We start from the raw sequence: 14,612 nt of genomic DNA, 5'->3' as shown, positions 1-14,612 counted from the left end.
AAGAATTGATTATATTGTCTGTTTCTAGTGGCAACCTTAATGTTTGGAACTTTAGAGGAAGCAGTAACGCATCTGTTTTCTAGAGATACACATTTAGAGTTTGGTTATGGTTCCCTGTTGACTGCTCTAGTTTTCTACTTTGTGATGATATGTTGGGCAACAGGAACCAGTGTATCATGTGGAGCTCTGGTACCTATGCTGTAAGTATATACTCCAAAATCAGTCTGTTCTGTTAAATTCATGACTAAATGGTCTTATATGTATTATAATTTACATTTTAGGTGAAAATCAAGTAAATGAAAACTGTGACCTATATTAAAGCACATTATTATTATGATAATCACAGATTTTTCTGTTCAGTGTAATAGGTTTTCATATGGTTAATTATTTGGTATCTGTGTTTGAAAAACCACTGTCATTGTACAGTTGCATTTCTAATAAGGAACCTGTGACACACATGATGTTGAGGCTCCTAATGATATCACTTCTTATTATGTCACCACAGAGTCAAGTTTTAGTTTGGTTCTACTGTTGATGAAAGCTTTATCAAAATTAAAACCTCAATGAGACAGCAACCTAATAACACAATATAATCAAAATGATGCTTTAAAATTGAAACTGCTTAATATACAAGTAGGTCTTATGAGAAAATATATACAGATAAAACGAATACTTTGTTCAAATGATTATATATAGCGTAATGTATGAATATATAGCTAGATGATAATCATTTATAATGGGAGTTTTTTATGCCCCCGTCGTAGTGGAGGGGGCATTAAGTGTTACCCATGTCTGTCCCGAAAGTCCCAAAAAATTGGTTTCCATTCTTTAACTTTAGTTTGCCTCAACCAAATATTATAAAACTTATACACAATGCATTTTACCACAAAACACAGATCAAGTTGGAAATTGGGTGGCGTCACTTTTACAGTTCATGAGTTATGCCCCTTTATAAACAAAAATTGCTAAATCTGTCATTTCCGTTCTCTTACTTTAGTTTGCCTCAACCAAATGTTATGAAGCTTATACACAATGCTTATTACCACAAAACACAGATCAAGTTCGAAATTCGGTGGTGTCACTTTTACCGCTCATGAGTTATGCCCCTTTATAAACATAAAAATTGCTAAATCTGTTGTTTCCGTTTTCTAACTTTAGTTTGCCTCAACCAAATGTTATGAAACTTATACACAATGCTTATAATCACAAAACATTCTTAACTACGTGAATCCTGCATCTGTTTGTGGAAGTTGACTCATGCATATTTACAACAAGGTGCATCTGTTGCACATAGACACATTCTCCATTTATTTTACCTCATTTACATTTTCCCCGACAAATGAGACTGTAGTAATGTGGGGTCCCCTAAGTTACTTCCCTGGACAACTTAGGGTTTATGTAACAAGTGATAATTAATAAAGTATGCTTTAAATTTAAAAGAAAAAAAAAGATGTTTCAATAAGAGACAGATGTATCAATCTTTTTAGTGGAGATTGATAAAAAGAATATGTTTTCTTTATAACTAGTCTGGTAGGTGCATTATACGGAAGATTAATTGGTGTACTGATGACAAGTATGTTTGGTGTACACAGTGAAGACACAGGATACTGGGCGTGGATAGATCCAGGTTCGTTTGCTTTGATTGGTGCAGCATCATTCTTTGGAGGTGTAACCAGACTGACATTAGCAGTAACAGTTATAATGGTGGGTACATATAAAGGGGAGACAATTTTATGTCAACTATTGTTCTTTAATTGCACACCAGTATCTACTGTTATGGTGACAATAGTATCATATTGCTTAGTCTACAAAATAACATATTTGTCTACTTAATTGTTGTTTTATTGACAGTGTTATTTTTAAAGTCATTCAGAAGTTAAAATATAAGTCATATAACTGTAAGGAAAAAGAAAAGCTGAAAGTTTCTTGAGTATATTGGTTTAAAAAACTGTCATGCTTTAGAATTTTTTAGATGAGTTTAAAGAATTCTTGGTGAATGGAAATGTTTAATATTGTTACCAGTTCTTTTTTTATTGCAGATTTTGTTATGAATTTAGATTCATTTCTGTTAAAAAAGTGTTTTATATTAGTGTTTACTTGTATTTTTAATTTTATACCCTCTCTACAACCTGGTAATAAATTGCATTCACCTTTATCATTCATTCATTTTTCTGTTTGTCCAAAAAAAAATTTACACTTTAGTCCTGCTGTGCAGACAGTTCTAGTTTGAATTGTTTCATTTTGCTCACCAGATGGAGCTGACAAACGATGTACAAATTCTACTTCCTGTTATGGTAGCAGTGATGGTAGCCAAATGGGTTGGAGACTTCTTCACTCACCCTGTATACCATGCTTTGATGGAGATGAAATGTATACCATTCCTTGATCCAGAGCCCAGAGTCACCATAGAAAAGAAAAGGTACCCTGTTAATAGTCACAATGGGATTTTTAAAAAAAAATTTTGTTGCAAAGTATGAATTTCTCTGCAATAGATAAGCTAGGTATACGTATATACATATTGTGAGCATGATATATTTAGTGGATTAAACTATTTTGTTATGCCTCCGCCGTAGCTGAGGGGGCATTAAGTTTTACCCTTGTCCGTCTATACGTACGTACGTACAGACGTTCGTACTTCCCAAAATTGGTGTCCGTTCTCTAACTTGAGTTTGCCTCAACCAAATGTTATGAAACTTATACACAATGCTTATTACCACAAAACACAGATCACCTTTGAATTTTGGTGGCGTCACTATAACCGTTCTAGGGTTATGCCCCTTTATAAATTGAAAAATTACAAAATTTTTAGTTTCCGTTCTCTTAACTTAAGTTTGCCTCAACCAAATGTTATGAAACTTATACACAGTTCCTTATTACCACAAAACACAGATCAAGTTTGAATTTTGGTGTCGTCACTTTAACCGTTCTTTTATCATTCTTGAGTTATGTCCCTTTATAATGTTGTATGCAAGCGGGGGCAACATCTGTGTCTATGGGGACACATTCTCCATTTTAGCAAATTAAGATATCATTATAAAATCTAAACAAACTGTACTATAAAGCCAATACAAAAGGGAGACTGACATGGTAGATGTGGTATTATTACCAATTAGACAACTATCCACCAAAGGACAAGGAAATGTTGGTTTGTAACTTTTTAGTTTATGTGACATATTCTTGAGAACTTCATGAAATAGAATAGCATTGAGTATCATGTTGTTTCAGTAATTTAATAGAATCATTAACCAAATTTACCATTCTCATTGCAACTGAATTGTAAAAACCTAAAAAGAATCCTCAACTAGATCAGAATGAGAGAATTATCTTACTTAAACCAATTTAAAAGTAAGCGTTTATTTGTTCACTTTTTTCCCTTGATCACTTGACTCAAAATAGATTCATAAAGTATTGTATATTTCAAAGTACTGCATATTATTAAATCAGTATTTTAACTCAAATTCCCAACTTATATGTTTATATATGATAAGGTAAAATGGTATAGGAAACAAAATGCATGTGACATGAAGTTGAAAACTTAAGATGGATGGATAGCTTTTTAAAGGTCTTGTGGCAAATTAAATGCATATTCAGGACAAGAACATGTTAATGTTATATGAATATGAACCCTGCTCTGTACTAGACCGACATGCGGAGCTAGATTTTTAACATGCTAGTTCACAGGCTAACACTCCACAGGAAGACATGTCACCCTACCTGGACACATTATTCTGACTCTAAGCAGACCAGTCTTTGTTTGCTCTTACTCATTAATAGTGTGTGCTAAGCAAAAAAGCAGCAAATACTAATTTTACAGTCATTGAAATTTAGTTAAGAACACTAGTACAAGGACAACAATACATAGCAATATGTTCTGGTTATTTTATTGTAAATATTTATAATTATAGAATTGAGTTAGAGTTATATTGTGCTAAAGATATCATGGCATCACCTGTTTTAACCATTCAACGAAGAGAACTTGTCACTGTCTTATCAAATTTACTACTTAACACAACTCACTGTGGGTTTCCTATCGTCAAGACAACCAAGTATGGAGATCATTGCTTCCTGGGTATTATAGGCAGGTATGTAGTTACCAAAACTTCATTTAGGTAGGATGAAAAAAAATATGTTGGTTATGCAAGAACCAATGATACAAAAATTCAAGAACCATTTAGAGGTCCCCATTTAGTCCTTAATTTAGATACAGTTATCATTGATAAGTGATTCAGTCTTTCTTTCACCATAAATAAACACTCAGCTTAAAATTGAATTTTATAAATATATACTGTGGTTTCATTAAGGGCTATTCCATTAAAATGTATATGGGAGGGTAGGAAGGGAAGTTTAATTATTGAATGTGGGTCATGGGTCTTTTTATGCCCCCACCATAGTGGTGGGGGCATTAAAATTTACCCTTGTCCGTCTGTACGTACGTATGTACGTACAGAGGGACAAGGGTAAATTTTAACGTACGTACGTCCCAAAATTGGTTTCCGTTCTCTAACTTGAGTGTGCTTCAACCAAATGTTATGAAACTTATACACAATGCTTATTGCCACAAAACACAGATCAAGTTTGAATTTTGGTGGCGTCACTTTAACTGTTCTAGAGTTATGCCCCTTTATAAATGGAAAAATTGCAAAATATTTAGTTTCCATTCTCTAACTTAAGTTTGCCTCAACCAAATGTTATGAAACTTATACACAATGCTTATTACCACAAAACACAGATCAAGGTTGAATTTTGGTGGCGTCACTTTAACCGTTCTAGAGTTATGCCCCTTTACAAATGGAAAAAATTGCTTAATTTTTAGTTTCTGTTCTCTAACTTAAGTTTGCCTCAACCAAATGTTATGAAACTTATACACAATGCTTATTACCACAAAACACAGATCAAGTTTGAATTTTAGTGGCTTCACTTTAACCGTTCTAGAGTTATGCCCCTTTATAGATGGAAAAATTGCAAAATTTTTACCGTAGAAAGCCTTGTATAGTCCACGGTTTTATTCTCCAAAATTGGACCTTCCAGACGGGGTGCGGACTATAGAGTACAATAAGCAAGAAATAAGAGAAAAATTTCAATTTCGCGGGTGAGGTGGTTTGTTTACGTTCCGCCATCTTTGTTATTTATATTGTAGAGGGCGCTCTTATCATTTTTCAAACTAATAATTTTAACTCATCCATATTAATAAGTTATTTCTATTCAATATCAAATTAATACTGATAAATATAAAAACTAAACCTTTGATTACAAATTTCTCGTTTCTTTTCAATGCATTGGTTGAAATAAACTGGTATCTGCTTGATTGAAACGATACAAACATAGTGAAAAAGACAACCGTAAACTAGCTTAGAATTTGTAAACTACAAAACGTAATCGGTTATTGTTCGTTCCATTTTGGTGTTTCATACTGACTAATATGGTTTGTATTAGCTTAAGACCCTTCAAACATTAATGTGATAGATATATTAAAGACTGTTTTACAAAAGGATGGAACTGTTTTACTTTCAAAGTCGTATTATAGTGATATCTGTTATGTACGGATTTCGACTCTCACCGGTTAGTTTCTTCTTTTACACGTGCTTTTTAAACTTCCTGTTTAAACATACACAAGTTTCTAAATTGTTTTTTAAGTGAATTAAACTTATTTTAACAATCATGAAGCGTTCTAGAATCATTTACAAGCAGTTTCAGCTTCTGTTTGATGATGGAAAACAGGTTTTTCCAAGAAAATACAGCAAACGACCGCACAGGATTTGAAATTACCGGAGTTTCATTAGACCTTTTCTAACAGTTACAAAAAGTTTTTTTACCTAAAATTTCGTGGGGAGAAGGGGGTGCGGACTATGTACCAGTGCGAACTATACAAGCCTTTCTATGGTAGTTTCCGTTCTCTAACTTAAGTTTGCCTCAACCAAATGTTATGAAACTTATACACAATGTTTACTACCACAAAACACAGATCAAGTTGAATTTGGGTAGTGTCCCTTTAACCATTATTGAGTTATGTTCCTTTATGAATCGAAAGATTGCAAAATTTTTAGTTTCCATTCTGTAACTTAAGTTTGCCCCAACCAAACATTATGAAACCTATACACAATATTCATTACCACAAAACTAAGATCAAGTACAAATTTTTTGTTTCCGTTTTCTAACTTTAGTTTGCCTCAACCAAATGTTATGAAACTTATACACAATGCTTATTACTACATAATACAGATTAAGTACGAAATTTGGTGGCGATACTTTTACCATTCTTGAGTTATGTCCCTTTATAAACATAGAAATTGCTGAATTTTTCGTTTCCATTCTCTAACTTTAGTTTGTCTCAACCAAATGTTATAAAACTTATACACAACCGTTCTAGAGTTATGCGTGTTTACAAATAGATAAATTGCTGAATTTTTTCATGTGAACAGGTCAACCACAAATTTATAAGTTCAACAAATCACAATTTTTCTACAGGCCTGTATGCAGACTTTGGCAAAACCATGAAATCAGTTATCCAGGAAAATGCAAGTTTTCTACAGTCGATGAGAATTGGTACCCATAAAAATAAATGAATCCACAGTACATGTATATTTATTTAGGTCATCTTTGTTTGTAGCTCTCATTCATTGTTCTATGTTTTTGGCTAAGAAAAGTGTCAGTCTTGGTAAGTATAGAATCTAGGTTTATTTCTACAACAAAACCAAAACCAGAGATTCATATATTAGACACTCAGACAAAGAGAATTTTTATTTATTTTGTTTTCTTATAGATTGGAGTTGACAGTCTTGTTGATGAATGAAAGAATATTTCAGACAGGCAGCCTAGAAGCAGACAACATGGAACCACAGGAGGGCACATGGATTGATTATGAACAGGTCAGTTTATACAGGGATTTCATTAATGCAGTTATATTTGGCTGTTCTACAATGGCTGCTGATTGTCTCGAACACCTGTAAAGAGCTTATCAAAATCCAGGATTTCTGACCATTCTTATTGTTTAAAGAGTTTAAGCCCTTGTGAGTAGGAAAGATAGATTAATGGGTAGGCCTGAATTATTTAGATAAATGTTCCAGTAGTTAAATCTCTACAGCCACAACATTTATAAGAAGAATGAAAAACTTAATAGTATTGTTTTCTGCCAAGTTGACACTATTTCAGTTTTGTCAAACCTACGACATTTATGTCATGAAGGCGAGACATAGAAATCCTAGATTCTGTCGGCATCATCAACATTTAGGTTCAGCCTGTGGTTTAAGTTTTTTTAGACATCAATAACTTAATCAAACCTTCATAGAATTTTATGAAATTTGGACAGAAGTTTGTTTATGACCAAAAAACAGCAAAAATTTTTAAATATATAAAATATTAATTTTCAACGTTTCTTGTTCTTTACTGATAATTCTAATATGACGTGCTTCTTTCGCTTTGTAAACAACACTGTGATAAAATTCTCGATATATCTATACTTAGCGCAGACTCAGAGATGTACATAATAATGACTGTTACAATACACCTCCCACGTAAATCCACATGTATCGTAACCTATGTGCAAACGCTATGCAGATTTCGCTGTGTTAAAAATTGCAATTGAAAAAAAACATTTTATTCTTATGCTGAGGCATAACAAAAAGAATTAATGCATTAGAGCTTGGAAAAATGTACAAAATAAAAAAAAATTAAATTCCACGAAATTCCATTAATGTTTTTGGCGCATTAAAGTCATTTCAAAACATAACGTCATACGAATGAAAACGCCAAATCTGAAGGCTTTTCAGTTGCGTTAACCCTCCAAATTCGAATAATATTGCATTAAAATGGAGTTTTGAGGTAGGTGTTGTCTTATTTGCTATTCTGTTGCATTATTCGCACATTTACTAATTTCAGCAAGTCAACAAAGCAGCTCCTTAGTAACGAAATGTCAACAGTGGATTTAACAGTAGCTAACGAGAAAAAAATGTAAATCAAAAATAGCAAATGTTGGGGTTGAGAATTAAAAGAATAAAACACATTTTTTTCTAGCGAGTCATGCAAGTTATAGATTTATTAGAATTTTTAAGCTTTATTTAACAGGGGGTAAAATAGAACAGCCACACACACGGTATACCCACCCTCGCTTCAGTTTTTTAATGACCGTATTTGTCCTATTAGAATCGAAATATTTCATGGAAGCCATAGATTTGTTGGAAATTAACACATGGCTTGGGCTGTGATATTCGTTGATTTTATCCCTCACTAACACTTAGGATAAAATTTTGAATATCTAGGTCTAAGGTTAAATTTTTCAGTCATCACTGCCTTTGTTATATCTTTATGGAATTTTACTAAAGTACTTTTTTTCGATCAAAAGACAGTATCAAAAGCAAAATATGGAAAATATTTATTTTTGTCTTTCCGTATTTTACTGGTAAATGGTTGACTTTGGCACAGTAGTTTGTAAATCAAGTTGACTTTGGTACAGGGATATTGTAAATCAAGTTCACCTTGGAACATTAGTTTGTTAATCTAGATGACCTTGGTGCAAAAGTTTGTTAATCTAGTTGACCTTGGTACAGGGATATTGTAAATCAAGTTGACCTTGGTACAGAGTTATTGTAAATCAAGTTGACTTTGGTACAGTAGTTTGTAAATCTAGTTGACCTTGGTACAGAGATATTGTAAATCAAGTTGACCTTGTTACAGAGATAGTGTCAATCTATTTGACCTTGGTACAGTAGTTTGTAAATCTAGTTGACCTTGGTACAGATATATTGTAAATCAAGTTGACCATGGTACAGTAGTTTGTAAATCTAAATGACCTTGGTACAGTAGTTTGTAAATCTAAATGACCTTGATACAGTAGTTTGTGAATCTAGTTGACCTGGGTTTAGTAGTTTTTAAATCAAGTTGACCTTGGTACAGTGATATTGTAAATCTAGTTGAACTTTGTACAGCAGTTTGTAAATCTAGTTGACCTTGTTACAGAGATATTGTAAATCTAGTTAAGCTTGGTACAGAGATATTGTCAATCTAGTTGACTTTGGTACAGTATTTTGTAATCTAGTTGACCTAGGTACAGAAGTTTGTAAATCTAGTTAACCTAGGTACAGAAGTTTGTAAATCTAGTTGATCTTGGTACAGAGATATTGTCAACCTAGTTGACCTTGGTAAAGAAGTTTGTAAATGTAGTTGACCTTTGTTACAGAGATATTGTAAATCTAGTTGACCTGGGTACAGTAGTTTGTAAATCTAGTTGACCTTGGTACAGTAGTTTGTAAATCTAGTTGACCTTGATACAGTTGCTTGTAAATCTAGTTGACCTTGGTACAGTAGCTTGTAACTCTTTTTGACCTTGGTACATTAGTTTGTTAATCTAGTTGACCTTGGTACAGAGATATTGTAAATCTAGTTGACCTTGGTACAGAGATATTGAAATCTAGTTGACCTGGGTACAGTTGTTTGTAAATCTAGTTGACCTTGGTTCAGTAGTTTGTAAATCTAGTTGACCTTGGTACAGAGATATTGTAAATCTAGTTGACCTTTGTACAGTAGTTTGTAAATATAGTTGAACTTGGTACAGTTGCTTGTAAATCTAGTTGACCTTGGTTCAGTAGCTTGTTAATCTTTTTATATGCCCGTTTACGGGATGTATTTTGGTATACTGTTGTCCGTCTGTCCGTTCGTCTGTCCGTCCGTCGTCAACATGTCGGACATTAACTCAAAAATGCTTTAACCAATTTGCATAAAACTTTGGTGAATTGTTTATATCTATTGACGTGAGCTCCCTTTCGTTTTTCATAAATTTTAGATTTTACGTTTCCGAGTTATGGGCTTTTATTCATTAAAAAAAGGGGGATTTTCCAGTTTTCGGACAATAACTCAAGAATGCTTTCACCAACTTGCAAGAAATTGTGGTGAATTGTTTATATATATTGACATGAGCTCCCTTTTGATTTTTATATATTTTAGATTTTATGTTTCTGAGTTACAGGGTTTTATTCATAAAAAAAGGGTGATTTTCCAGTTTTCAGACAAAAAATCATGAATGCGTTCAGCAGTTCTTATGAAACTTTGGTGAATTGTTTATATCTATTGATGTAAGCTCCATTTAGAATTTTATAAATTTTACATTTTACATTTCTGAGTTATGGGGTTTTATTCATTAAAAAAGGGGGGATTTTCCAGTTTTCAGACAATAACTCAAAAATGCTGTCAGCAATTCTCATGAAACTTTGGTGAATTGTTTATATCTATTGATGTAAGCTCCCTTTTCATTTTCAAAAATTTCTAATATGACATTGAGAATTAATTGAACTTTAATTGTTTATAGTCTGACAACAGATTTACTAAGTATTGCGCAACAGCACAGTGTATTGCACAACAGCAAGAAATCTTTAATTGAATATAAATTTAATTTATATAACCAATTTCAAGTTCTTTGACTACATTTATTCAGAAACCTATTATATGTCAAATATTTAATACAATCCAAATTCAGACCTGTATCAAGCTTGAATATTGTGTCCATTTTTGCCCCAACTGTTCAGGGTTGGACCTCTGCGGGCGTATCCAGCTGTGCTCAGCGAAGCAGTTTATTGACCTTGGTACACTAGTTTGTAAATCTAGTTGACCTTGGTACTGAAGTTTGTAAATTTAGTTGACCTTGGTACAGAGATATTGTAAATCAATTTGACTTTGGTACAGTAGTTTGTAAATCTAGTTGACCTTGGTACAGAGATATTGTAAATCAAGTTGACCTTGTTACAGAGATAGTGTCAATCTATTTGACCTTGGTACAGTAGTTTATAAATCTAGTTGACCTTGGTACAGATATATTGTAAATCAAGTTGACCATGGTACAGTAGTTTGTAAATCTAAATGACCTTGGTACAGTAGTTTGTAAATCTAAATGACCTTGGTACAGTAGTTTGTGAATCTAGTTGACCTGGGTTTAGTAGTTTTTAAATCAAGTTGACCTTGGTACAGTGATATTGTAAATCTAGTTGAACTTTGTACAGCAGTTTGTAAATCTAGTTGACCTTGTTACAGAGATATTGTAAACCTAGTTAAGCTTGGTACAGAGATATTGTCAATCTAGTTGACTTTGGTACAGTATTTTGTAAATCTAGTTGACCTAGGTACAGAAGTTTGTAAATCTAGTTAACCTAGGTACAGAAGGTTTTAAATCTAGTTGACCTTGGTACAGAGATATTGTCAACCTAGTTGACCTTGGTAAAGAAGTTTGTAAATGTAGTTGACCTTTGTTACAGAGATATTGTAAATCTAGTTGACCTGGGTACAGTAGTTCGTAAATCTAGTTGACCTTGGTACAGTAGTTTGTAAATCTAGTTGACCTTGGTACAGAAATATTGTAAATCTAGTTGACCTTGGTACAGTAGCTTGTAAATCTAGTTGACCTTGGTACAGAAGGTTGTTAATCTAGTTGGCCTTGGTACAGAGATATTGTCAATCTGGTTGACCATGGTACAGAGATGGTGTCAATCTAGTTGATCTTGGATATTGTAAATCTAGTAGACCTTGGTACAGTAGTTTGATTGTTTTAAATTACATTGTAGATGAATATTACCAAGTTAGATGATCCACAATTAGTAAATGCAGCTTTACATAGATACTCAGAGCAAGAGAAATACAGAGATACTTATATTGATTTAGTAAGTTCTATATGTTTACAGTCAATATTAGAAAATATTTTGAATGAAAAAATTTTTTTTTATCAGTTTTTTATTTCTATCTTTTTTTTAACACTGATGTGGAGCTTTTTCAAAAGCTTTCATCTAATGAAATGAAATTAGATGAGTTAAAAGAAAAAGGTCTGTATGAAAAGTTAAGCCAAGTGCTATGAAATATCAAGGTATGTGCTAAGCACTGGCTTATTAATTTCCATTTATTAGACTGTCTTTCAAAAACATTTCTGCGAAGCCAATGAAACAGTGTGACAGTCATAATTTTAAGACAATTTAAGAAAACATCAGTATGAAAAATTATATGTTATTTACAAAAAATTATTGTTTATTTCAGTCCAAGTACATGAATGACTCTGGCTTAGCTGTTCCAGAAAAGTTCTCTGTACAACGAACATACATCATTTTCCGTACTTTAGGCCTGCGGCATCTAAGTGTTATTGATACATCCAATCAAGTTACAGGTATTATAACGAGGAAGGACCTAATGGGACATAACATTGTCGAGAAGTTATCAAAAATTTTATCTCAGCCGAGTCGGCTTGAAATGATGGAAATTAATGACAATGGAGTGGTTTAGTCAGCCAGGTTGACTGTTAAGATGTTAATGACAATGGAATAGTTGGGAATTCATTGTACAAATAATGCTCAGTACCTTGCCAAATACTCTGTGATGCATTTTTAAGTGTTTTTTTTTAACCCATTTTTTTTTCTTGCCTGAAGTTAAAATTGACCTCTTTGTATGTATATTGAGTGTTATAGTGACCTTGACACTTGATTGTATATCTCACGAGGACCATGCCATTATTTAACCTTTAACCTCCATTTTATAACATTGATTGACAAGGTCAACAGAAAACAAAAATGATGTTTCTAAAATAAAGATTAAATGAATGTTTTCCATGACAGATTATTTTTTGAAAGATCAGTAGAGAGAAGTTAATAGGTGTTATTGTTGTTGTTTTTTTTTTTTAATTGATTTGCTGTAGTTGTGATATTTTTTACTAACATTTGACATTTTGTATGTTATAAATTTGCCTGTATGTAATTTATGCATTTAGGTTGTTTTGAAATTGAAAATATTAATTATATTAATTATTTTATAGATTTCTTAGTATTGAATTATATTAATTATTTTAGATATTTTTTGTATGTTTATCCATCTTTTAGACACCTTCATCATCTTTAAAAAATACTTTTAACTTTTTTAAGTTAAGAATAAATCATTTCTGTTGGTAGAATGGAATGCCTATTCATATCTTAATAATCAAAAATTGGTGCAGAAGAAGGGGAATCAATATAAATCCAAATTCTGTTTGCCCTAATTCTTTTTTTCTCAAAATTTGTCGAAATACGCTCATGACCAAATCATTTATTTGGATACTCTTGCGTCAATAGTTACTCAGTTCTGTAATGATGTGCATATTTCATTGAATTGATATATAACTGACAAAAAATATGTGTTTTAGATACTTAAAATCTCTCCTCCTTTTGGATCAGTGTTTAATTAAAAAAAATCAAAATATTCTAAATTAAATAATCCATTAAAGGCTTTCTCTGCACACACTCATATGCAAATTATATTTAAACCTTAAGGTGGATTATTGGTATATATTTCCTCAGAAAGAATTTACTTATACTTTGCCACAATGTTGATTTTACAATGCTTTTTTCAAAAATATAATAAAAAGTGTGGGTCACCGTGCTATTTTTCAAGCTACAAGTCATGCAAAATTGCCCAACTTTGCATATATTGTTCATGAAAAAACACTTTGTTGTGAATAAAAAGAAATCTATGAGATAGAATTTTTAAATAAAATATGACAAGATAGGTTTTAAAATATGCTTAAAGATAATAAAAATAAAAAAATTTAATTATGTCACCGACCTTGTTTTCTTGCTACAAGTAAAAATTTTTTTGAGTTATCTCCCCTTAAATGGCTAAGTTCACAATTTGATTGGAACAAACACAAATATTTGGTATTTGATAAATCAGTCTGAATAATGCAACAAATCACTTATTTTTCTTTATTCTAATAAACAGTCTAACCCATTAATTACCAATCTGTCTCAAAATTTGCAGATTTAAGCAAAGAACTAACCCTATAGTGAACAGCTATTTTTACAATCCAAGATGGCCATATCCAGTTAATCTTGCTTAAATACATTAAAAGTTCCTTAAAAGCCTTTCAGAATTACAAAATGGTGGGTGCTTGTTCAACTGTGACACCAGGTCCCCTCAAGTTTCCAAAATATTTCATAGGATAACCAAATAAAAAAAGAATGATACTTTGAAACACCCAAGAAATATGTTTATGACTCGGATAAAATTAAATGTCCGGTTAATTTCCTACAACTGTCAAATTCAAGAAAATAGTTTTTTTCGTCCCTTTTAACATGAAACCAGATGTGACATACTATGTTTTGGTGATCTTACACCCAAATAGTACATTTTTGTTTATGAAAATTATTCGTAATTTGTTTGTTGAAATCTTGATTTCAGACTTTAGCTTACCAAATCTACTGAAAATGTGATTTTTATTTAGTTATTAACAAAATAATGAGAATAAATGTATATTGTAATATTAACTTTCTTCAGGGTTATAGTAATATAATATGAACTTTATTCTTAATTAATCTAATCAAATGGAGAAATTCCCATGTGCCAAATGTATTAAATAACTTTTGCCAAAGTGTAACATTAGAATAGATTATATTGTTTTATTGTGGTGCAAATTGTTAATCATAACAATTTTGAAATGGTCTCATATCTTTACAGTTAGGTGACATCAGCTTAGACTACATGTAATAATGTAAATTGTATAGGTGGAAATTTTCAACACCAAAAGGATTATCTGGAATAAATTGCTATATACTGTAAATTATTTTATTTTCACAGAGGTCAAAATTTTGGATTTCAAAGACCAAACCTGTTTGCAAATT

At 31.9% G+C, this 14,612-nt stretch overlaps 1 protein-coding gene across 3 annotated transcripts in view; it reads left to right on the top strand.

Annotated features, from left to right (window-relative positions):
• The window catches only part of LOC127702516 (H(+)/Cl(-) exchange transporter 6-like), a 37,879-nt gene extending 25,069 nt beyond the window's left edge, over window positions 1–12,810 (top strand). For all 3 annotated transcript variants that reach the window (XM_052206744.1, XM_052206746.1, XM_052206747.1), the window contains 7 exons: window positions 29–200; window positions 1,527–1,704; window positions 2,253–2,419; window positions 3,906–4,082; window positions 6,761–6,866; window positions 11,544–11,639; window positions 12,007–12,810. In XM_052206744.1, coding sequence (XP_052062704.1) covers window positions 29–200; window positions 1,527–1,704; window positions 2,253–2,419; window positions 3,906–4,082; window positions 6,761–6,866; window positions 11,544–11,639; window positions 12,007–12,249 — 1,139 coding nt within the window. In that variant the 3' untranslated portion in view covers window positions 12,250–12,810. The remainder of the gene's footprint in view (window positions 1–28; window positions 201–1,526; window positions 1,705–2,252; window positions 2,420–3,905; window positions 4,083–6,760; window positions 6,867–11,543; window positions 11,640–12,006) is intronic.
• The last annotated feature ends 1,802 nt before the right edge of the window (window positions 12,811–14,612 follow it).

Source organism: Mytilus californianus, unplaced genomic scaffold, assembly GCF_021869535.1.
Source record: "Mytilus californianus isolate M0D057914Y unplaced genomic scaffold, xbMytCali1.0.p SCAF_5, whole genome shotgun sequence".
Taxonomy (NCBI): Eukaryota; Metazoa; Mollusca; class Bivalvia; order Mytilida; family Mytilidae; genus Mytilus; species Mytilus californianus.
Note: the sequence above shows the minus strand (reverse complement) of the source record. Positions and strands in the feature narration are given on the sequence as shown.